Raw genomic sequence first — 22,884 nt, 5'->3', positions numbered from 1 at the left:
CATGTGGGGTGGTGACTGCTGGAGCCTGGGAAGGGGAGTGGGGAGAAGGAGGATGGAAGGCAGGTACCAGAGCACAATAGAGAAGCCAATGTCCCTGTTCGACAGCACGGTGAGGTGACTGCGAGTCCCCATGACCTACCACACTTTAGGAATAAGAGGAACCTCAAGGTGAGCTCACTTTGCAGAGCCAAAGCCAACCAAAGAGTAAGAGCGGCAGCCCAGCGGCTAGAACCTGCACACGGTGGTCTCCTCAACACTCACGCTGAATTCAATCCCCGTCGTGAGCCATTAGGCTGTGGGACCTCTAGGACATGATGGGGCCCTGTCCTCACATGGGCTAATTTGCTCCCGTGATCGGTGGCGGAATGGGCGGTCACAAGAGGGCCTGCCATCACGGCTGGCTGCCCATGTGCCCCTCCCTCCACCTGAGGCCCTGCAGCCCCTCAGGCTCCCACAGCAGGAAGGCCTGTCCACATGTGGCCCCTGGACCTTGGACTGGAAGGGTAAGTCCAAATGGACCTCCTGGGCCTATGGCATTGTGTTATTAGCAACAGGAGGTGCATTAAGACTCCAGAGCCCCAGCTGGTCAGCCTGCTGCTGGCCCTGGAGGGGGCTGCCTCTGTCCCGGGACACTCTGTGATTTCAGCAGCTTGGACTTTTATTTACATCCACGACATCTAGCGTTTGATCAGAAATTGCAAGAGGCAGAAACAGAGTGTGGTCAAAACTTTCCAGAAGCAGACTTAAGAAATGTCCTGTGTGATGTGATCGTCAGACCTTAAGATGACCATAGTCAACATGCTTCCAGTCATAACGACAGGAAACGGGAAGAGATACGGAAATTACAAAGAAGGAATTAATGAAAGGCTAGGAACGAAAATACAGTGTAGAGCTGAAGAATCACTAGATGAACTAAAAACCAGAACGGGTGCAGAAAATAGAGAACCAGCCCAATAAACCCACCCACAGACCCAGTGAGCAGGAGCCGGTGAGCAGAGGACAGAGGAAAGGAGCTTTTAAGACGCGGGCGGGGCGACATCAAATCATGGGGCTAAAGAGCAGAGGGGGACAGGAGGGAAAAGCACGGAGGGGGATCACCCAGGACTAGCCACCCGACCCTCCTCAGGGGACCAACCTCACAGCCACAGGCAGGCGGAACCGCAGCAGCCCCTAAGAGCCGGAAAAGGAGCACCATCAGAAAGCAGCCCTCAGTACACCTGTGGTGGCCTCCAGGGACAACGGGGACCAGAGGACAAAATCACACCTCTCAGTCCCCGGGGGAAAGGCTGTGAACCCGGAACCTTCCCTCCTCACACAGCCTCCAACATGAAGGCAAAATAGAGACATTTCTCCAACGAGGTCACCGTCCTCCCTGCAGCCACTCAGGACAGACGGGGGGGGGGAACAGCCCAAGGTCCTCAAGGGACAAACAGCGGACAGAGTGTGGTGGGTCCTACCACAGAGACCCGGGGCAGCCTCGAGAACACAGACAGGGAATAAGCCGCTCACCAAGGGCAGACGCTGCGACTGCACCTCTGCTACGTGTCGGGCATGGGGGTTGGCGGGAGGGACAGGGAGTGGCACTGCTGCTCCACTGTTCTTGAGAACTGCTCAGGATAGGAAGCTGCAGAAACAGGGGCGATATCCGCCCAGTGCTGAGTGCAAGTCATGCTGCTGAACTGGGAGGGAATATAGAGTGACATGTGCTCAACCACAATTAAAAAGTGAAAAGGAAAAAAGGATATCTCCTGTGAGGGAAAGCTCTCAGCAGCCCAGCCCTCCCCAGCAGCAGTGGGATGAAAGCAAAGCCGTAAGACCTCAAGGGTGAAGGGGATAAAACCAGATGCAAGAGCCCAGTCGTGCAAAAAATGATGAAGAAAAGGCTCAGAAAGGGCAAAACGGACAGAAATACAAAATTCCACTCTTCTTATCATCTAATAAATGACAACAAATATGTGCATGCTTCTGAACTGTTTTAAAGGACTATCAACTGTTCAAAGCAGAGATAATCACACTAAATCGCGAGGTTTATACTACAACAGGGAGGTTTAGTACACGGCAATGGATGTTTATTTAAAATTATTTTCATTATCACTTTTCTGGTACTGGGTATTGAACCTGGGGTTCTTCACCACTGGGTCACATCTGCAGCCATTTTCTAATATTTTTATCTTGAGACAGAGCCTCGTTAAGTGGCTGAGGCTGGCTTTGAACTGGCACTCCTCCTGCCTCAGCCTCCCGAGCCACTGGGACTACAGAGGTGAGGCACCGTGTTCAGCTCAGCATTACAAAATCAATACGAAGAGTAGCTGCCTGTTCGCCATTATAATCCAGTCAACATTTCTTGCATGATTCAAAAATTTTATGATATAATTCTATGGAAAAAGAATCCTTCTAACAAAGACAATTCCAGACTGGATGGCTTGAAGTAAATATAGGAACAAAGAATGAAACACACTGTGGTGAGGGAAAGTGCAGCCTGAGCTCTCCAGACCTGCAGGAGAAGCAGCACCTCTCAGCTCACTGGGTGGGGCCACCTTGAACTGGAAAGGGCACTACGAGAAAAAATTATGGACCAGCGTGCCTCCTGAACACGGGTGCCAAGTCCTTGTCAAAATATTCGCAGATCAAACCCAGCCATATCTGAAAAGGAAGCCCATCCTGACCGGGCACGGGGTGGTGGGGAGCGAAGGGCCGGCCTAACACTGAGCATCCATCAACATAAGTCACCATTTTTACAGAAAATATGGGAAAAACATGATCACTGCAGGAAATGCAAAGCACCCGACAAATCTCAGCACCTGCTCAAGACAGATACCCTCAGGACCAGGGAGAGCGGGGACGTCCTCGGAGAGAGATAGAAGCAGAATGTGACAGCTTCATACCAAATGGTAGTTTCCCTCGACACAGAAATGAAACTGTGTCCTCTCATCAATCCAACCAACCCCGGCTGGTGTGATAATAAAACACCAAAAGATTAAAAAAAAAAAAAAAGTAGGAAGAATGTTGAATCTTATTTACAGACATCGTTGAGTGCATGGAGCACCCAGGGGAGGCTGTTAGATGCTGCTGGAACCAGCAAGGCCAGAAACACAGAAGCAATTTAAAAGGCAACTGTGTGACTACACAGCAATACAAAGAACCTGAAGGGGAAGTCTTAAAACAACAAAAAAATTAGGATGTCACAAAAGCCATCAAGTTCCTAAGAAGTCTAGATATGCAGAGCAGCAGTGATTGAAAATCCAAGACGTGGCCGAGAGAAGATGGCTGAGAAAAGAGGAGGCCGCGCCTTTAACAGACTGGAAGGTTTACTACTGGACATGCCCATTCTGTAAAATCCACACAGACTGAATGAACCTCCAGAGGGTTTCACTGATGAGATTCTCAGGCTGACTTTGAATCTACGCGGAAACACAAAGGATCCAGAGCAACTGCAAGGATTGTTAAAAAGACACCCGGTGCTGCCTGATCTCAGGCCTTAGCCTAGAAAGCCGGTTCCCATCAGGAGACGATGGTGCTGCCTTGCAAACAGACCGTCCCCCACGGGAAAAGAGACTCGAACGGGGATCCAGAAACTCTGCGTCCCACCCAAGGTTCTGAGTCAATTTGACGAGGGAAAAAAGTCTTGCAGCAAACTGTGTTTTCCCAGGGCCACAAGCACACACGAAAGTTGGCTTCAAACGATCACTGACTACGTGCAAAAGCCAGAGCCACCAATCTCCTAGAAGAGCACCTGGCAAAATATTCCACAGGATGGAGGTGGGCGAAGGTACATTCAGACGGGAATCCAAAAGCTCTGGATGCAGAAGGAGAAAAGCCACAGAGTGATTCCATCAGAAGATGCCCTCAAGAATCGTGCGTGTGAGCCTCGGCGTGGGGAGAATCCCTGTCGGGGAGCAGTTTCCGTGACATAAATGCTCTATGTTTTATTTTGAGGTATGAGTTACGATGCTGTAGTTAATTGTCAAACTCATCGACCAGAACATGGGAGAATTGTACATTTTAAGGTACTAGCATTACATTGCAATTAAAAATTAAAAACCAGGGATAAACAGCTGAGATAAAAAAGAATCTAGAAAGAATATTGGAAATACATGACTAATTTAAAAAACTAAAAGCAGAATAAAATCCACAAGGCAAAAATCCTTCCCTCTAAAACCTGAACTGATACAACTGAAAATCAAGACAGTTGACATAATTCTCTTAGTAAAAATATCTTTAATAAGGAAAATCAGCTGGAAATCAAATTAAGAAGAGACAAAAATATACAAAATAGGAATCCTGAAGATGATAGGTGCCAGAATTAAAGGACATTAAAGTATGAAGATAAAAGGTCTGCACCTATGTGAGGACGTTGGGCACCCAGGAGCAGCACGTGGTTCCCGGGACACAGCGACCACTGGCCTCGCACACAGAGGTTAGCAGATGGCATGAACAAGGGTGCCTGAGGCCACCCCAGGGCCCCTTAGGTGTGCATGATTTCACAGGCATATGTGTTCAAATGTTTTTAAATGATGATTACATAACCTCTCCCAGCATGTAAAAAGGTGGAAAAGTACAAGTGCCCCATAAACCTAGCGCACTCTGGGTAGGAGAAACCTTCAAATGGAAAGAAAAAGCCATGGATCGATTGTTTCTATGGAAATTTTTTCGAACACCCACCTACCACAATAGCCACTCAAACACAATGGCACTTCAGGGAGGCTCATCTTGACCACAGAGCAAGCAGCCCTGCCGGAGAGAGGTCTTTTCCTCTTTTTTTAAAATTTGAATAAATCCAATGAAATAATACATACCATTAAGGGGCAAAATAATAAAAACTACATGACTATCTTAGGAAGTGCTGAAAAATTACTCAATAGTCTCAACTGATTTAGAAGTAAAAAAAGTAAACCAAGAATAGAATACTACTTCACCATAATACACAATAACCTATTCAAATAATAATCGATGCTATTTGCAAGTTTAAATGCAAACTCGGGGGCCGTTTCTATTAAACTCAGAAACAAAAAGAAATGTCTGAAATGATCCTTATCATAGAATTCTTATCTAAAAGCTCTGCTCACTAAAATAGGATAGAAATTTTTAAAAAAGAGCACAGGCCCAGAGACTTCAGGGAGCACTTTGCGTGTGGCCCAGGCACACAGGGTGACAGCAGACCCCTCCCCTCCCGCCTCATGACCTCCAGGCTGCTGAACTGACCTGCTAACCTCACCCACCCACTGGCTTCTGGATGGGAGGGGCTCTGACGAGTCCTGCCTCCCTCTCTGCTGGGACCTGGTCTCACCTGACCTCGAGCCAGCCTCCAGGAGGAAATTCCCTGTGAGAAGAACTTCTGTTGCAAAGCCACTACCTGCCGTCTAAGGACTCGGGAACTGCCCGTCTCTGCACCAAGCTACCAAAGGAGTCTGCGAAGCTCCCCATCTCTGTCCAGAGCTTGAGACCACGTCACATCAACCACGAGTAGAGCACCAGGGACCAGAGACACTGCCACAGAAAGAAAACAGTGACTGCAGCCTGCTCCCTAGGAAGCCTCAAAGTGGGGAGAGAAAATACAAGTGGAGGTGGAGAAGGACGACGGAAAGAGGGAAAAGGGCAGCCAGGGGGGAAAGGCAGGGCCTGGGCGCAGGATCCCCACGGGTAAGAAGGAAGAGTCGTTCTCCAGGAGGCCAGCCCTGCAGAGCCGGGGAGAGGGCATCCCAGTCCAAGGAGCCCAGCACCAGCCACCGAACCAGCTCTAGCAATGCACAGAACAGACCAGGGACCTCAGACCTCCTGGTGGCCATCACGCCCCCCAAAGGGTCACATCATTCACGGGAATAAAAATCACACTGTCATGAGCTACCCTGCTCGTTGACAACCAGAACAATGGGCCACCTTTAGGGACGCGGTGAAGGGGAAGAGCGCAGCCCGCCTGGCATCGAGTTGTCTATGTGGAGTGTTGAGAAGGACCTTCTCAGAGTGGCCACTGAGAAGACTGAGGCACCCGTCCCGAATGGAAAAGTAACAACGAAAGTTTAGAAAATATAAGCCAGAAACGTGTATATTGATTAAAAATCTACAGAAAATGAGTTATGTAGGGCTGGGGTAAGCATCGAAGACCCTTAAACGTACAGGCAAAATTAGTATTTTAAACATGATCACAGAACTGATAATATCCTTAAAACTGAAAATAATACAAATTGTTAAAGAGAGAGAGAGACAGACAGACAGAGAGAGAAGGGAGCACATTTATAGCAACCACATATTAACATCAGCAAGGAACACTGAAGCCCCTCTCTTGCGTGAAGGTCGGTATTAATTTGTAACTGAGGTTGGCTGTCAGAGGAAAGTTCATGGAAACTCCGCAGGCATCACTTTAGAGAGTGGAAGTGAGACACTTAACTTCCACACAACCGGAAGAACAAAGCAGCTCCACCGTCAAAGGAGGAGGACAATCTGAGAGGAACGGGAACCAGGGTCATGGTAGGATCTGGAAGGTCCCCAAAGGGCCACGTGTTCAAGGCCGGGTCCCCAGTGTGGCATGATTGGGAAGGAGGGACCAAGCGGGAGGCCATCAGGCTGCGGGGGCCCTGGAAGGGACTCGGGGCCCACCTCCCTCCCTCGTGCTCTGGCCACAGGGTGCAGGGCTCTGTCCTCCACGAACCTCCATGCCAGGGGGCCTAAGCAAGGAGGCCGACCACTCACCAGGGAAACCTCAGCTCTGAGCCAAAATGACCCTTCCATTTAGAACCTAGTTATCTCAAGTGCCTGGAATAGGGCAGAAAAGCCATCATACATGCAGCGTGAAACAAAAGGGCAGCATGAAGGCGGCGTGTCCTGGAGTCTGCACCCACCCAGGGGCCAGTGAGCTTCCCTGTGAAGAGGCTCTGAACTGCTGGCTCCACCTGAAGCCCAGTGGGCTCAGGCACAAGATTTAAAATCACAGGCAAGGGCGGGTGCAGTGGGCTGTGCTCCGGGGAGGGGGAGCCCTGGAGTAGCTGCAGAGGCCCCAGGGACCACAAACATCACGCCAACGGCACCAGGGTCAGCCTCCCAACACAGGGCGCCAGAGCACCACTGTCAGGGGGCCAGGGCTCTGGAGGCTAAAACACTGAGGAAGAGCCTACAGCCCTGGGAGAGGCCAGCACAGCCTGCACCTCACCTCAGTCAACTGGGCTCACCCAGGGCCACAGGGACAAGGGACTCGCCCCTAGGACGCAGAGCCCAGAAGCAATACTTCCACAGAAATGCACCTCCCTCTCGGTTGCAAAGAAAATCTCAGCAGGTAGCATGTTGTGTTTGTTTTGAACAATGCAATGAAGACAGAAAACTAAAAGGCATAATAGGAATTGAAAAAACCTGGTATCTCAGAAATCATGCTCTCCTGAGCAGCTGGTAAAGGAGCAGAGGGCCCAACAGGACACTCAAAATAGGACAAGCAGACAATCAGGACCATCAGAATCCGGGGGATAATCCTGAAGGTCTGCTCAGTGGCAAAGTCCAGATCTAGTTGCCTTAATTATTAGATAAGGAAGAATTAAAATTAAACAAAATAGTCTGTTGAAGTGGCTGGAGATGGCACCATGTCCACAAGACACTCAGGAAAAAAAAATGAAGCAAACACGAAAACATCAATTCCCTACGATGGAAGGAAATGAAGGAAGCAAACACACAGTAAACGATGTCCTCATCGCTGTCCACCTGAGCCAGGGCCCAGCTCAGAAGCCCTGAAGGACGGGCGGGACCAGCACAGGGATCCGGCCAGGTGAGGTGACAGAGAGCAGAGGAGACTGCGGCGTCTGCCCTGCCACCAAGTCACCACGCAAGGAAGCCGCTCTCGTCTCGCCCAGCCTTCCAGGACTTGAGGAAGAGAGAGAAACAGATATCAATGTGCGCTGTCTTTGCGTTATGGAGCGGCCCATGGGCCAAGTAAAGCGCCCCTCAGCTGTCTGGCACGCGACTTCTGATCTTGCTGCAGCTTGAACCAATTTCAAATTTTACATTTTTTTCTAGAAAAATCCCCATTTCATGCAGAAACTCAAAGGCATTGACATGAAACTGTGTGAACTACTCTGTTTAAGAGGCTCCCACGCCCACCTTTCCTACCTAGTTCATGTGCTGCCGACGTCCGTGTTTTGCTTCTTTTCCAAAGACGTAGCATGTGGACTGTGCTGGACGCTGAAAGGCTTTAGTGTGTGTGACTTTGGAAGTTTCCGGTGGGTGAGGTTCTGGATCCGACCCTGGTTGTCAGCGTCTGGTTACTGCACTTACTGCACTGGAGTTAAACAAGGCACCCAGATGCTCTGTCCTTCATCCTTGCTGCCTAGTGTGCAGGCATGTTTATGTGCTCATCCCGGAACTGCTGAAAAAGGAGGCTGTTCTCTTTTAAGGGTTCAAAATCCACATGGCACTCACACGCTCTCACACACACGTGACCAGTACCACTCAGGCCCTTTCCCTTGGCTTTGTCTACTTGGTCCGTCTGAAAGGATGTCGTAAAATCCCCCATGATCATTGTGGCCTTGGTCCTCTTCATGAACTTTCTAAGAAGGTTTTGTGAGACAGAAATTTTTGCAATGAGTGTGACGCTCTAATTTTTTTTTAAAAAGTCTAAGATCCTTAAGTCTTCCTTGACAGTGTCATATCTGTTACCATAGGACCCTAGTTCATTCCCTTCTGGGCACGCGGTCAGATCGCACTTCCCCTTACCCTCCGGCAGCAGACACAGCCACAGAACTTGCTTTGGCTGATGAAATGGGAGTAGTAGTGACAGACCCCTCCAGGCTCACCATGTGGCTCTCCTAATCTCTCTCCCTTGCTATAGCTATCACGGAAGCACAAACAGGCAGAGACGCTTGCCCCAGGACCCCTGAGTGAGGACAAGATGGGAAAGATCCAGCCACCCACAAAGGACATAGAGAAAGTCTTGCTCATGTGAACTACTCTGTTTAAGAGGCTCTTAAACAAGACTCTGAGTTTGTGGTTCGAAGCCAATGATGTTCGAGGATGCTATTTATTACTGCAGCATGACTTAGCCTATCCTCACTGAAACAGATCTGGGAAGAAAGCAGACAATATGCAAGGGGAAGAGAAGACAGGATTACTGACTAGTACATGAAATCTACTTCATTTCTCTTCAAAGTTAACGCAAAGTGAGCCCCATTTTTCACCAATCATCTCAGTGATGATCTTTTCAATGGTGACACTCAGTAGTGGGCAGGCTATGCAAAGACAGGTATTCCCATGCATTATTTTGTTAAACTTTTCCAGAGTGAAATGTTATGATTTTTAAGAAGTGCATCAAAACCTCACCCCCAGGTGAATCCAATGTGCACTCAGAGCTGGGGCCTCTCTTCAGACCAAGGGCCACAGCCTCGCCTTAGTGGCCCTACATGGAGCCACCGTGGGCAGGAAGAGCACATCCCATCTTACAACCAGACCGTCACCGTCTGCTCTCGATCTGAACGGCACGGACTGGGTAATTCAGGAAGAAGAGGGTTTACGTGGCTCGGGGTCCAGAGGCTGGGAGCCCAGCAGCAGGTGCAGGATCTGCTCAGCATCTGGTCAGGTCTTGGTGCATTAAGCATGGAGGAGGGTGTCACACGTGGAGACAGGGGAAGCGCCTCCCCAAGAGGTCCCTGCTCCAACAGAACTGCTGCCAACTGCCCAACTACTCGCTGCATCCCCTGGAGGGCAGTGCTCTGGTGACCCAGTCATCCCAAGGGTCCCTCCTCTGCAGACCATCCACACCTGGATTTGCAGATGAAGCTTCAACACGTGACCTTGGGACATGCTCGAGCCACACCACGCAGCTCCAGGGCAAGCCCCGGATACCCTCGTCGCCAGTTGCAGCCAGGACTGGGTGTCAGCACCTACCACCGTCTTCCAGGAGGTCACAAAGGAAGACAGAGGTTATGTGGACACTCATCAGTAAAGGTGAGCGGGTCACTGAAGAGCGACCGTGGGCTCCAGCCATCTTTCCCTCTGCCCAGCCCTGACTCTCACCCAACACAGCTCCGTGGTTTGTCTCAAAACGAACCCAAACTGAACCTGACAACCACAGGCAGGTTCACAGAGGGTGGACCCCGGGAAAATCCGCCTCGCCTGAACGGAACTGAGTCAGATGCACCACGAGGTGGTGGAGAACCTAAAAAAAAAAAAAAAATCTTCAAATGTGTTGAGAGATGAGAACAAATTTCAAAATGCCACCATTGAGGGCTGAATGACATGCGGCTCCTCTGAGGAGTGGGAGGCAAGTCGGGGAGGAGGAGGGCCAGGCCTACACCTGTTCCAAGAGGCACCTGGGTCACTGGGTGCAGGAGAGAGAGAGCTGCTCGCAAGGAGAGGACTGCACCAGGGAATTCGAGGGTGATGGGTGCAAAGGCGCCGGGGGCGGGGGGAGAGGTCTCCTGGGTCACAGGCTAGCTGGACTCACCCTAGGTGACCAAGGCGGTGCTGTCATCAAAATCCCTGAGCATGCAGCAAGCAGTCAGAAGGACCAGCTCTGCTCCCCAGAGAACGACGCAGGAGGCTGGGGCCCAGCAGCAGCTTGGGGACGTGGAACTGAGGGGAGTGGAGGGGCAGGTGCGATGCCCACAGCGCCCCCAGGCTCAGTGTTCAACCTGCTTCTACCGAAGAATTCAGAGATAATGTTCTGACCAACCATTTTCCAGTTCTGCTAAGGATGGCACTGGACGACTGTCAGGGTGCGAGGGTGAGACGCCCGGTCCTGACACGCAGAGGAAGCCCTGGTGCTTCACCGTCTCCTGCCTGGAGGAGAAGGGCTGGGGCTTCCAGAATCAGGGCTACTGGGAGACCCTGGGAAAAGCCTTCGGGAAAGGCGACTCCTGGTCCTGATGGAAGATGACCGGAGCAGGCAGCACCAGGAAGCACAGAATCCCAAGTCCCAAGAAAGAACTTCTGTAGTACTGGGCCAAGGGATGCCTGGGCACCAGGCAGGTCCAGCCATCTTTCGGGTTTGGGGTTTCTGAATATTTGACCCTGAGTGGCTCTGCCCATAACACCCACGTCATTCACGTGTGTGTGCACACACACACACACACACACACACACACTCAGGCCCACTGCTGAGGGCAACCTGGCTGCAGGCCAGGAGGAGGCAATCCCAGACCCCAGCCCCCTTCCACAGCACCCTCGGGAACCGTCTGGCCCAGCCTGTCTGGGAGACCCAGGCGAGCTCCTCGTCCAAGGAGCGGCTGTTCCGTGTGCAGCCAGCACAGCACCCGCTCCCCAGAAGCCACCTAATGAAAACCTCCTGTGTAGACCTGGCGGGCGCACGCAGACTCAGGCTGATTTCAGCTGGGCCTCGCGCCCAAGGTATGACCTCACCGTCCGCCAAGCCGTATGGACGCCAGAAAGAGAAGGCTGGTGTGTGGGCCAGACCTGCCCTAATCAGGGCCAGCTGGGATGGAGGGAGGCACGGGGCCACCTCCCCTGCCGTCCCGGATGGATGGCGGGGTCTGTGGTTGTGGGCGGGGTCATCTCACACTAAGAATCCTGAGTCCTGCCTCCCAAACACGCCTTTCCTCCTTCTTCCTCTCACCCTTTCTTTTCTTCTCTTTCTTTTTTTGGCATTATTCCCATAAAAATATCTGCCATTCCATATGTTCCATCCCCAAAAGAAACTTGATAGGCAGGACTGAGGCTCTGCACAGGACCCCAGTTACAGGAGGGAGAGGGAGGATATAATTAGATTCTAATATATATATATTTTTTTAAACAGAACAGCTCAAAAGGACCCATTAAGAGAAGGACACTGTGAAACAGTCAGTCCCTTCACGCCAGTGCCAGGCTCCCAGAAGTGCCCCTTGCAGGCATCGCTCACAGAACACTCAAGCGTCACGCAGCAGCACGACGCCTCAGCCGCCACGTTCAGCAGACTCTGCTTCCACATGCACCAATGAGCCGCCAGCAGCTCCTGCTTCCTAATCCTGCATGATTTTCATAATCTGGTACTAAGTCTCTTGTAGGCACCAAAACAAAATGTGGAGGAAGCTGTGCTTTAAAAATAAATAAATGAGCTTTGGGTCACTGTGAAACAGCAGAAGACTTGGGATTTTTCTCTACAAGGCTTGCAAGTTCTGCCTTCAGCAATAACGATAAATTGGTGAAACTTGAAATCTCTCAGATGGCATCCCAGACAGAGCCTGAGCCTGTGACCTGAGGAGCTCCTAAGATAGGCATCACAGGAGGTCCCATGGGACTGTAGAAGATTTGCAATGATGAAGAGATTCCCGGTGAGCTCATCATTGCAAATCCTATAAAAAACTATACTTTCTATATTTTCAGGTACCCAAGTACAACCAGGGTCAAATAATACAAATGGAAAATTAAAGAAATAAAAAATGCATAAGTTTTAAACTGTACTATTCTGAGTAGTGAGATAATACCTCACACTATCCCATCTGCCTTGCCCAGGACATGAATTGCCCTTTGGTCCAAGGTATCCACAGTGTATATGCTACCCTCCCATCACTTGGGGGACATCTTAGTTATCAGATGGACTTTCATGGCACTGCAGGGCATTAATCTCTCACTGTACCTAATTTATGAACAAAACTTTATTGTGGGTATGCATGTAGAGGGAAACTCACGGCATTCATAGGGTCAGTATCATGCACAGTCCCAGGCATCCCATATGGGTCTTGGGACATATCCCCAGAGGACGAGGGGGGACAAGTGCTGCATACAGCACAAAGAACAAGAGGGACTTGGCTGGAGACCCTTAAATCTCAGAGAACTGATTTTCCCACAGTAGCCCCGCTCATTGTTACGGAAGTTGCTTATCAGTTCCATTTGCATGTAGCCCATTGGGTGAGGAAAATGAAAAGCACCCAATCTTCTTAGCTCCATAAAGAGAGGCACAGGTTAAGATCTCTACTGTTTTAAGGAGGAAAGGTTTTCTGCAGACGTATCCCTGAAATGATGATGGAAGTCAGTGGGAGATTTCACTATAAAATATGGGCTTCTTTCCAGCCCTTCAGAGCCATCTCTAAAGCACAAAGCAAGGCCACTTCAGGCCTGCAAAGAGAGAGAGTCACAATCGCTCAGAGCCGGGAGGGCCAGCTGGGAGGGCCAGCTGGGAGGACAAGCTGGGAGGGCCAGCCGGGCCTGCGTATTGACGGATACCCTGACACAGCATCTCCGTGGCTTTGTCAGAGAAGGAATGGCCACAGGGCACCTGCAGGTTGGCCCTGGGCTGCACTCAGTCACCGTCCAGTAGGCCTCGTTGTCTCTTCCCCACTCGTCCAGCAAGAAACCAGGAGGAAGCCACGCTCTTCGGCTAGTCTGCAGGCCAAGCTGACGTCTCTACCTTGGCCCCGATCTGGTCCCCCAAGAGACACGCTGGCCCTCTCCTTGGGTCCCCGTCATCTGGCCCACAAGTCACACTCTGCCCCAGGGCACCGAAGGGCCACCGCTCTGGACCCTCTGTGTGGATCCAGGCTGGTCTTTGGAGGAGGAGGTTGTGTCAGCTGACTCAACAGAGGGCCCCGTCCTGGACCTTCTGAAGAGGCCGGGGTACCCGCCAGGAGGCTGGTTCAGGACCAGTCCCACAACTTCAGGGCAAGAAAGAATCTTTTTTTTTTTTCCTGGTGGCTTTTATTTTAATAACTTTTTCTATCATAAAATCAATAAATGTTTGTTATTAAGAAATAGGAATAGAGAAAAACAAAAACATAAGTAGGTCCACAATTTTATATGGAGACATAACTGGATACATCCAAATCATTTTTCTTGTGTATATAGTTATTTTTAAACACAGGGTATGAGCCCTGGCACACCCATGTCTAACAACTTACTAATGATAAGTTTCAGTAGCATTAAATATTATAAAATAACTATAGAGAGATGTACATAAGCGACTTAATTACCAATTGTTTTCATTACCTTAAATGTAACTCATACATCACTATGAGGAACAAAGTTGCTATAAACACACACATAATCTTGATCCACATTTCTGACTATTTCTTTGATATAAATTCTCAAAATAGAAAGGCTGAGGCATAGTTTTTATATCTACATGTCTATTTTTTTTCTCCTTTTTGCTTGTTCTTTTAGTTAGCATGATGGTGGAGTGTATCTTGCACACTGTACACACGTGGAGCAGAACGTCCCCTTTCTGTGGTCTTACGTGATGGGCAGCTACAATGGTCGTGTATGCAAGATGGATGATGCAGTCAGCTCTTGGACATTTTATTCCATCACTTTATTGTTTAAATTTGTGTTGATTCTTTGATAGGGATTTGACACACCAGCCCCAGAATGTGGATGGCCAGTGGGGCTGGTTCACAAAGACACTGCCCAAGGAACCAGGCTGGGCACACCCTGAGGAAGCTGGTGCCTGACCAAGGACGGGCTGCACAAGTCTTAGGGCCGTGTTGCCTGCCACACAGCCACACACACTCCAACTCACAACCCTGTGAGGTGTTGAGAGGGACGGGACTCTCCCCGTTCAGCAGAAGGGAAACCGAGTCAGAGCCAGAACCCTGCAGCCTGGGTCTCAGAGGCCTCTTGCTGATTCCCCTTCCTCCAGGAAGCCTCCCTGATTCTCCCCAGATGACCACAGCATTTTGCAGCTAGACCCTTCCCCAGTGATGTCCTAAGTAGAGACCCCACACATCAGACGGACATAAAAGAGGTTTCCATTGCCATACGATGGACGGTGCTTTGGCCACAAAAGGAAGCGCAGCGTCTGTGCCTGGCCAGGGATGAGTCAGGAAGCCCCGGGCCAGGGGAGAGGAGCCGGGCTCAGCGGCCACGGCCGTGTTTCCCGCTCAAACGGAAGGTCTGGCCCCGGCAGACCCAGAGGCAGGACAGAGACTCGGGGCGCTGGGCTTGTGGGTGGAGGGCTTGGGAGGTCGTGGCTAGGAGAGGCGGGGTTTCTCTCAGGAGTGACAGCAAGGCCCTGAACTTGACCGAGCACCAGCTGCACAAATCCCTGAGTTGACTAAGAGCCACAGGGTCCTGTGCTTTACATGGGCGAATTTCATGGGATGCAAATCCTCTTTCCATAGAGCTGTTTTTGCAGAGAGGGAAAGGAAAGGGGGTGGAATGGCCATGGCCAGGCTCCCTCCTCCCACCTCCTGCAGCAGCCAGAACCACCTCTGCAGGTCCCAGGCCCCTGGGGTTGGTGGAAGCCATGACCTCGTCCGAGCCCCCACTCTTCGGTTAGGAGCCCAGATGGGACCCTGAGTCCCTGGCTGCAAGCTGCAAGCCCCGCGGGAGCCTTGGCCGGTTGAGGAGCAGGAGCTGCCCGTGGTCTTACCGTCCATGTCCAGGCGCTGCATGATGATGGCCAGCTCCACCTCGCTCGGCATGTACCCCAGGGAGCGCATGGCCATGCCCAGCTCCTGCTTGGAGATGAAGCCGTTGCCATCTCGGTCCAGCACTCGGAAGGCCTCTCGGATTTCTGAAAGGAAAAGCAAGAGTCCTGTGGTCACACGGCGGGGTTCACGGCAGGGGGACCAGAAATGGCTGTCCCTGGGGGTGATCCATAGTCACCCCTCAACAAATAAAGAGCACCAAGAGGAAAAGGAAACGAGGGGAAGGAGGGAGAAAGAAAAGGAAGGAAAGAGAATGGAGGGAAAAGAAGAAAGAAAGAGGGAGGCCCTGCGTTTCCTAAAACCCTGGGCGGCGCAACCGGGCTGTGGTTGGCAATCAGGCCACCCGGGGTGCTTCTGAGCATGCAGAGGGTCACGTTCCAGCAGCCCGAGAAGACTTAGTCCTCAGCCCCAGGAGGAAGGAGATTGAGTTTCCCTCTGCAGACATATTTCAGGTCCCTGCTGCTTCAGGAGTCATGCAGAAGCTTTCCCACCTCCGAGGAGGGCTGGAGTTAAGAACCCTGCTGCTTTTATTTCACTCGCTAATTTACAGTTGTTTTATGGCTATAAACAACCTCAGATCAATGAGTGTCAAGAAAGCTCAGAAAGCATCTTTAATCACTTTCCCCTGGGGCTGGCAGAGAACTTGACTCTGCTATCAGCAAGACCCTTGCACTCAGCCGGCGATCCCCCCGACCCTTTAACCCCAACCAGAGCTGCTCTGAATTCCACCGGCACCATCCTCCAGCATCCACAGCGGTGGGTTCAGGGTTGGCCGAGCATTTCCAGCACAGAGCAGCCCTGCGAGGCCGGCCTGGGGAATCTGAGATCTCAGAAGACCAGTGCGTCTTCCATTGCTGCTGGGTCCACCAGACCTAGCACAGGCTGGATGTGAACCCCCTGCCAGCCCAGGAGTGGCAGCTGCCCACATCGGTTGGGCCATGTCAAGCTGTCACATGAGGAGCATGGTTCTAAGTGCCACAGAGAAATAAAAACAATCCACGGGTCATCACGGCTCTCCCGCTCGGTCCAGCCAGGGTGGCAAGAGGCACAGGGAACTCACTGTCACGCCTGAGGTCACACGGACACTTGGCCCTAAACCGCTGGCTGACTGTCCAGCAGATACCCTCCCCTGGACAGCCTTCCCCAAACAGGCTCGGGCTTGTCTTTGTAACTACTATCCCGTGGCTTCAGTGACAAATTAAAACCACAGAAGTCTGTTCCCTAGCAGTCACACTAGACCACAATCGAGGTGTCGGCCGAGGTGGGCTCTGCAGAGGCTCTGGGGAGATCACTCTGTTCTCCAGCTACAGCGACCACCAGTGGTCCTTGGCTTGAGGTCACTGCACTGTCACCTCCGTCTTCCTCTGCCTCCCTCTTATAGGAACGTGCGCATCTAGGGACTGTAATGGCTTGGATCTTAGGTGTCTCCAAAAGCTCGCGTGAGACAACTCAGGAGTGTTCAGAGGTGAAATGTTTCCATCGTGAGACCTGTGACCTGGTCAGGGCATTAGTCCACCTGAATGGTGACCTGGGCAGTAACTCCAGCAGGGAGGGTGTGGCTGGGGGAAGCAGGTCTGGGGGCCGCCCTGGGTTTGCAGCTTGTCCCTGGCACCTTGCTCTCCCTCCCCCTCTCTTCTTCCCTCCACCACACGCTCCCTCCAGGAGTTTCTGCCTCACCTCGGGCCAAGAGCACTGGAGTCAGCCGACCACAGACTGAACCTCTGAAACCGCGGACCCAAACTAACTTCCTTCTGTCAGTCGTTCTGTCGGGTATTGCGGTCACAGCAATGCACAGCGGACACGGGGACCACCGGATACCCCAGGCTACTCTCCCCATCCCAGATCCTTAACTTAACCATGTCTTGAGAGACCTCTTTCCAAGAGACCATTTACAGATTCCAGGGACAGGACCTGCTGCCCTTGAGACCGCTATGCGATCTCTCCCCGCTGTCCCACGGGATACAACTGTCCTCCCTCTTTCTTTGCCAAAATCATATCCACTCTTCAAGGCCAAGTGAAGGGCCAGGTCTCCATAGAATACCTTTGCTCAGGACAGCCACCCTCTCTCCGGCTCACTCCGTCCCCATGGTCCTTCTGAAGACACGGTGACTGTGCGATGTGTTATCAACTACCAATACTAATTCAGCTCAATGAACGCTTTCTACGAAGACCCGGGCTCCAGGGGAGAGACCAGCCTGGAGCTGGGACCCTCGGCTTCTGGCCCGGCCCAGTGGCTAATTAAGTCTGCAGCCAAACCCGGAGGCCCCAGCTGCTCCTGTGTAAAGTGAGCCGGGCTGGCTGCAAGGATCCTTTAAGTCCTACCAGCCCTCCCTGCTGTGGATCTGTGGACACTGTTACAGTGTTCAAAAGAAGAACAGGAAACTGTTCTCCAACATATGCTGTTAATCTTCTTGTCAAAACATCACCCCTTCCTTTCATTGACAGAATAAAATTATTTCCTACAGCCCAAAGTCTGAAGGGAGAAGTCTGTCTGCACCTGTCAGCCTCCTCCATCAACCATCCCGCTCAAGAGGACCTAGGGCAGCCTGTCTTCTCCACCCAGTCCCAGGAGTCCTCAGGAAAGCAGGCACATGCACTCAAGGACACAGGACCCCACAGTCTCATGCAGCCCGAGGCCAGAGCCAGACACCCAGGATGGCGGTGTGCAGAGGAGAGTCTCCCAAAGGACCACAAGAATGCTGGTCCCTGCTCTGCCCAGCGACCGGGGCAGCTTCCCTCAACCTCAATCTCCCCATCTGAAGAATGGGTGAGGGTTGAGCTCCCCAGGATGGGCCACGCCACAGGCGAAAACGACAGTTATGACTCACAGCGAGGGTCATGGGTGGCCAGCTACAGGCTGGACCCTGCCCTTCCTTCTCTGGACAGCTCCTCCCAGGACATCATCTCCACATCCCTCCTACACTCTCTGGGCTGCTGATGTCACCACACGGGATGGTTCCCTGGTGTTGACACAGCCCCGTCTTGTTCCCAAGGTCTCCCTGCACATCCCAGACCTTCCCATGAACTTACACTGGATACCCCAGAGGGCGGGGGGTGGGGTGAAAGCATGAATGGAAATGAGGATGCCAGTAGCTGTGTCTCCTGTCCCCCACTGAGCTGTCCTGGCTGCCACCAGACCTTCCCTTGGGCTACAGGATTGGGCCATCAAGCAAGGATGGGGTATGGGTGGGGGTCACTCTGGGACTGCCCACTGGGAAGGGCCTGTTCCCTCAGGGCCTTGAATTCCCAGTTGGCTCAGTCTGCAGGAAGTGCCCAGCCAGCCCTGCAGCCCAGCATGGCCAGAGCAGCCAGCTATCAGCCCAGGTGCTCTCCCCCGTGGTCTGCAGGTAAGTAGGTCACAGCTGTCCTCCGTGTACATAGAATATCTGCTGCTGGCCCCCAGGTAGAGAGGGAGCAGGCAGAGAAGGGGGAAACAGGGTAAGAAACTGGAAATCCAGAGTGGATGCCCTGGAGATTCCATCTTTCTGGGTAAGGGAAATCCAGATCGACCAGGGGCTTTATTGGAAGGAAATGAGTCTCGCAGTCTGTGAGAGGCGTGGGATTCGTGCCTCGTTTTATTTTTAATAGCAGAACAGGGTGTGAGAACGACGCCATAAAACCAGCGGAGATGGTGGGGCAGGCGGGATGTCTGCTGGGCTGCAGGCGCGGCTGGCAATACCGGCGGGCCCTGGCCACCTTCCATCCTTGGAAAGAGGGGCCCACAGATCCTGCGAGCAGAAATGGGCTAGCCATGCTGCGAGGTGTTCACGGGATTCGTCTCCTGGGGGCTGAGGACCCTGGGGGGCAAGCCGTGCTCTGGGTCTTCAGTTCCACTTTGCTTCTCAACCTCACACAACACGAGGGGCACCAGGAGCACACTCTTGCCACCACCCCCAAGACACCCGTGAACCAGAGGAGGCCTGTCTTGGACAGCAGCCATCCCGACTGTCCCTGTACAGAGTGCGGGAGACACATGGGAAGATGCATCTCCAGAAGGAAGAATCCAGTCACTGCTTATGGAACCTTCCAGAATCAAAGTCTGCTTTCCCATGGGGACCGGGGCCTCTCCTCCTGGAGCCATGTGCACGGCCCTGAGGCCAGCAAGACCGCAGAGAGCAAAGGTCCTGTTCCGGAGCCCAGGGGGTTTACTTCTCATTTTGCTGGTTTCCCCTTTTCTCTTAAAACACGTGCATGTCCGCCACACATACTATTTGCCTTCTGAGACTCCAGCCTCGGCCGCAGGAGCCTTCCTAAGGACACAGCTGATTCAGGCAGGGACAATGACAAGGCCACCTGCCTTGGAGAGCAAGACCCATTTTTCAGATATCAGAGGAGGTCCAGACGCCAGCCAGTCAATGTTAGTCGACCACGTTTTGGCTTTGAAGAACCAGCCGACATTTACAGCACTAATTCCCAGCCTCAACTCAGTAATAGCAGTTTTTCTGAGCTCCACCCCATAGATACAAAACCCATTATTCTCCACGGAAGTGTGTCTGCAGGAAGAAGGGGGGCTCCGAGCATGTTAACTAATAGCTCTGTTAACAGACGCCTGGCTCTGCGGACACACATCATGGAGGACTTGTGGACGTGGACATGGCTGCAGTTTGGTGAGGCTGGGAGGGTAATTACTAAACCACAGAGTGCGGGACACCAACCCCAAGGCCTGCACTCAGGAGACAGTGCATTAGGTGGGACTGAGCCAACAACAAGAGAAACGGGGAAGGTTTCCACCTCCTTTAAGAAAGGCAAAGAAAGAAGAATATTTGAAGATGATTAATACAACCGCTCATCCAGCCAACATTTACAGCACTAATTCCCAGCCTCAACTCAGTAACGAAGAACAGCAGTTTTTCTGAGCTCCACCCCGTAGATGCAAAACCCATCTAATAAGCTCCTGTTTGCTTATTATCATAGGCCAGATGCTACACTAGAAAGCTCACAGAAGCACTTCCCAGGCTGCGAGAACCCAGTATCCTGGTTGGAGAGACGGAGAGGTGACCAGATGTTCATGAGCAAGGAAGACAGGTGCAATGATACACGTCTGTGCAAAGTGGAGAGAGACACTGGGCACAAGGCCGCTGGAGGTCACCCTTGGACCTTCTGAATCTTAAGACCAAGGAGCGGAGTGAGCAGAGAGGGCCCAGACAAGGGCGTGGCCATGAAGCTGTCCAAGGTGGGTGCAGAAATAAGAAGGCTGACCTGGGCTGGAGACAAGGGCTGCAGACATGGGCTGGAGACACGGGTGAGGGCGGGACTACAGGGGACCTCTGGGCTCCCCCCTGCCTGCCCAGTGCCCCAGGTGCGTCTGTGCCCAGGTCCACCCACCACCTTCCCTTCTGAATACAACGTCACTGGAACTCGGATCCGCTCACTCACCTGCACCCCATTCTCCAAGGCTTTGTATCACACATAGGTAGACAGGAACACAGGTGACACGTGCTCTGACCCACAGAGACTGAAATATTTGCACTGTGGACTTTCATGGTTGAGGTTCGTGACCCTTGATATAGGCCACAGGGATTCCTCAGTGATCTTAATAATAATAGGGAGAAGAAAAAGAGTAGGAGGGGGAGGGGGAGAGGCAGAGCGAGAGGAGGGGGGGATGGGAGGAGAAGAGGGGGAGGGGGAGGAGGGGCAGGGGCAGGGGCCGGGGGATCAGATTTTTAAACCAAGAGCTCCACACCAAGAGTGCAGACTGTGGTGACAGGAGTCCCAGGGGAGGTGGCTGAGCTTGGAGCTAAGTCCTCGCCCTATGCTCTGCAGGAAGGAAGGTCTTCAAAGACGGGGTGGCTGGGGCTCAGGGCAGGCCAGGGTGTCCAGGTTTGGAAGGGAGGGGATCTGAAGAAGACCCTGGAGTCTCTGGCTCCTGAGGTGGATAAGCAGTGGTAACATGAACTGGGAATTCAGAAGGAAGCGCAGACTTTGGGGAGGGAAGGGAAAGGGGTTAGGGCCACGCTGAAGACACCGGGCCTGTGGACACCCAGGTGGTCACTCCCAGCGAGCAGCTGGTTGGTAACACTTGGCTAGAGTCCAGAGGCAGGTGATGCTAAGATGCCATGTGAGGGTTATCCAGGATGCAATGGTGCAGGACACTCAGAGAGCAGAGGGCTCAGTGTCACTCTGCTTCAGTAGGGAAATGCAGCCAAGGGTGTAGTCACCAGGCAGCAGGGAGAGCGCAGGGCAGGGCCAGGGAGGGAAGAGTGCGAGGAAGGGGGCGGAGCTCCCGCCTGGCCCACAGTCCCAGCAGCCAGGGTGGCTTTACACACCCTTCTTTGACCTTGCTCTGTTTTCCTGGGGACACTAACTCCTGGGCTCCTGTCCCCTGGGGTTGGAGGCCCCCTGTGCTGGTGTCTCTGCCAAAGGCTACCCCCAGGCAGAAGGAACCTGTCCCCAGGCACTTCCTGCATCTGTGCTGTTTGTTTAAGAGGAATCTTGTTCCACAAAGGATCTTAGGAGGCTTAAAGGACTTAAAGTGTCCCCTGAGGGGACAAGATACATTGGAGTTGAGGGAGAGGAAAATGAGGCAGAGAACAGAGCCTGGAGAGGACAGCGACAAGGAGCAGGAGGGGACTGGGGGCGCTCTGGGGCCTTGCCGGAGGACCCTGCAGGAGACAGGCTGGCCACAGTGCTGTCCCTCCCTGGGATCCCTACTGCAGTATTAACCTGTGACCAGTCACCATGCTTAAGCTAAGGTTAAAACCAAGATGGAGCAGGGTACATCCCCCAAATCCTGTACCCAAGGCTCACCTTGGCCAACCACCCTCTTGCCAAAGGGCAAGTCAATGACCTTGGGAGTAGCCAAGAGGTAGAGGTGCTGGAAAGAGGCTTCCAGGCTGGGGACTTGAGGAGGGTGGGCAGCAACAGGAGGCCCCTATTGTGTATGCCAGGGGTGCCCAGGCTCCCAGCCTGTCCCATGATCTCATGGCCCAGATCACACCTCTATGTCTGAAAAACCAGGTCCCTCCCTACTAACATTCTGAAAGATGAGCACTTCCAGTAACTTATTAGGTGGTAAAACTACACCAGCAAAGAAAAATAAGCATTTCTAAAAGCTGGAGCAGCCTAGACACTGGGGGAGCTACTGGCACTTCTAAGGGTTTAGAGGTGGAGCGTCCATCTGTCCCCAGGTTCTACGCCTGACAGATAAAGCTGGATTGATTTTTGCATGCTGGGTAGGTTGAAGCTATTGGAAAATTCCCCAGCAGTAAAAGAACAAGGCAAATTAGAACAGAAACAGACAATGGCCGCCCACCCTGCCCAGAGACAGGCTGAAGGTCCCTGCAAGCTGACGGGGAGGTGTTAGGGTGGACCTGAATATGAGAGTGAGCACTGGGGAGACACACCCTCAGGGCCACCCTCTAGGTGATGCTGGAGCAGATAGAGGAGGCCTCCAGGGACATCAGGGGGCTCTAACAGGGCGGCCCTGGACCCCTCTGCCAGGACAGAGACATCTGCACCCTGCAAGGCAAGCCAGGTGTCTGCCTCCCAGACAATCTGCCCAGGGCTTCTTGGTTTTCCAAGTTATGCATTATCTGATGCTTCTTTATATATATAT

The 22,884-nt window shown here is 52.4% G+C and overlaps 1 protein-coding gene across 1 annotated transcript in view; it reads right to left on the bottom strand.

Annotated features, from left to right (window-relative positions):
• Nucleotides 1-22,884, bottom strand: part of Caln1 (calneuron 1) — a 237,332-nt gene that overhangs the window by 147,863 nt on the left and 66,585 nt on the right. Inside the window, exon 2 of the mRNA XM_015491398.2 lies at nt 15,272-15,415. Within this exon, the coding sequence (XP_015346884.2) occupies nt 15,272-15,415 (144 nt within the window). The remainder of the gene's footprint in view (nt 1-15,271; nt 15,416-22,884) is intronic.

Source organism: Marmota marmota, unplaced genomic scaffold (assembly GCF_001458135.2).
Source record: "Marmota marmota marmota unplaced genomic scaffold, marMar, whole genome shotgun sequence".
Taxonomy (NCBI): domain Eukaryota; kingdom Metazoa; phylum Chordata; class Mammalia; order Rodentia; family Sciuridae; genus Marmota; species Marmota marmota.
Note: the sequence above shows the minus strand (reverse complement) of the source record. Positions and strands in the feature narration are given on the sequence as shown.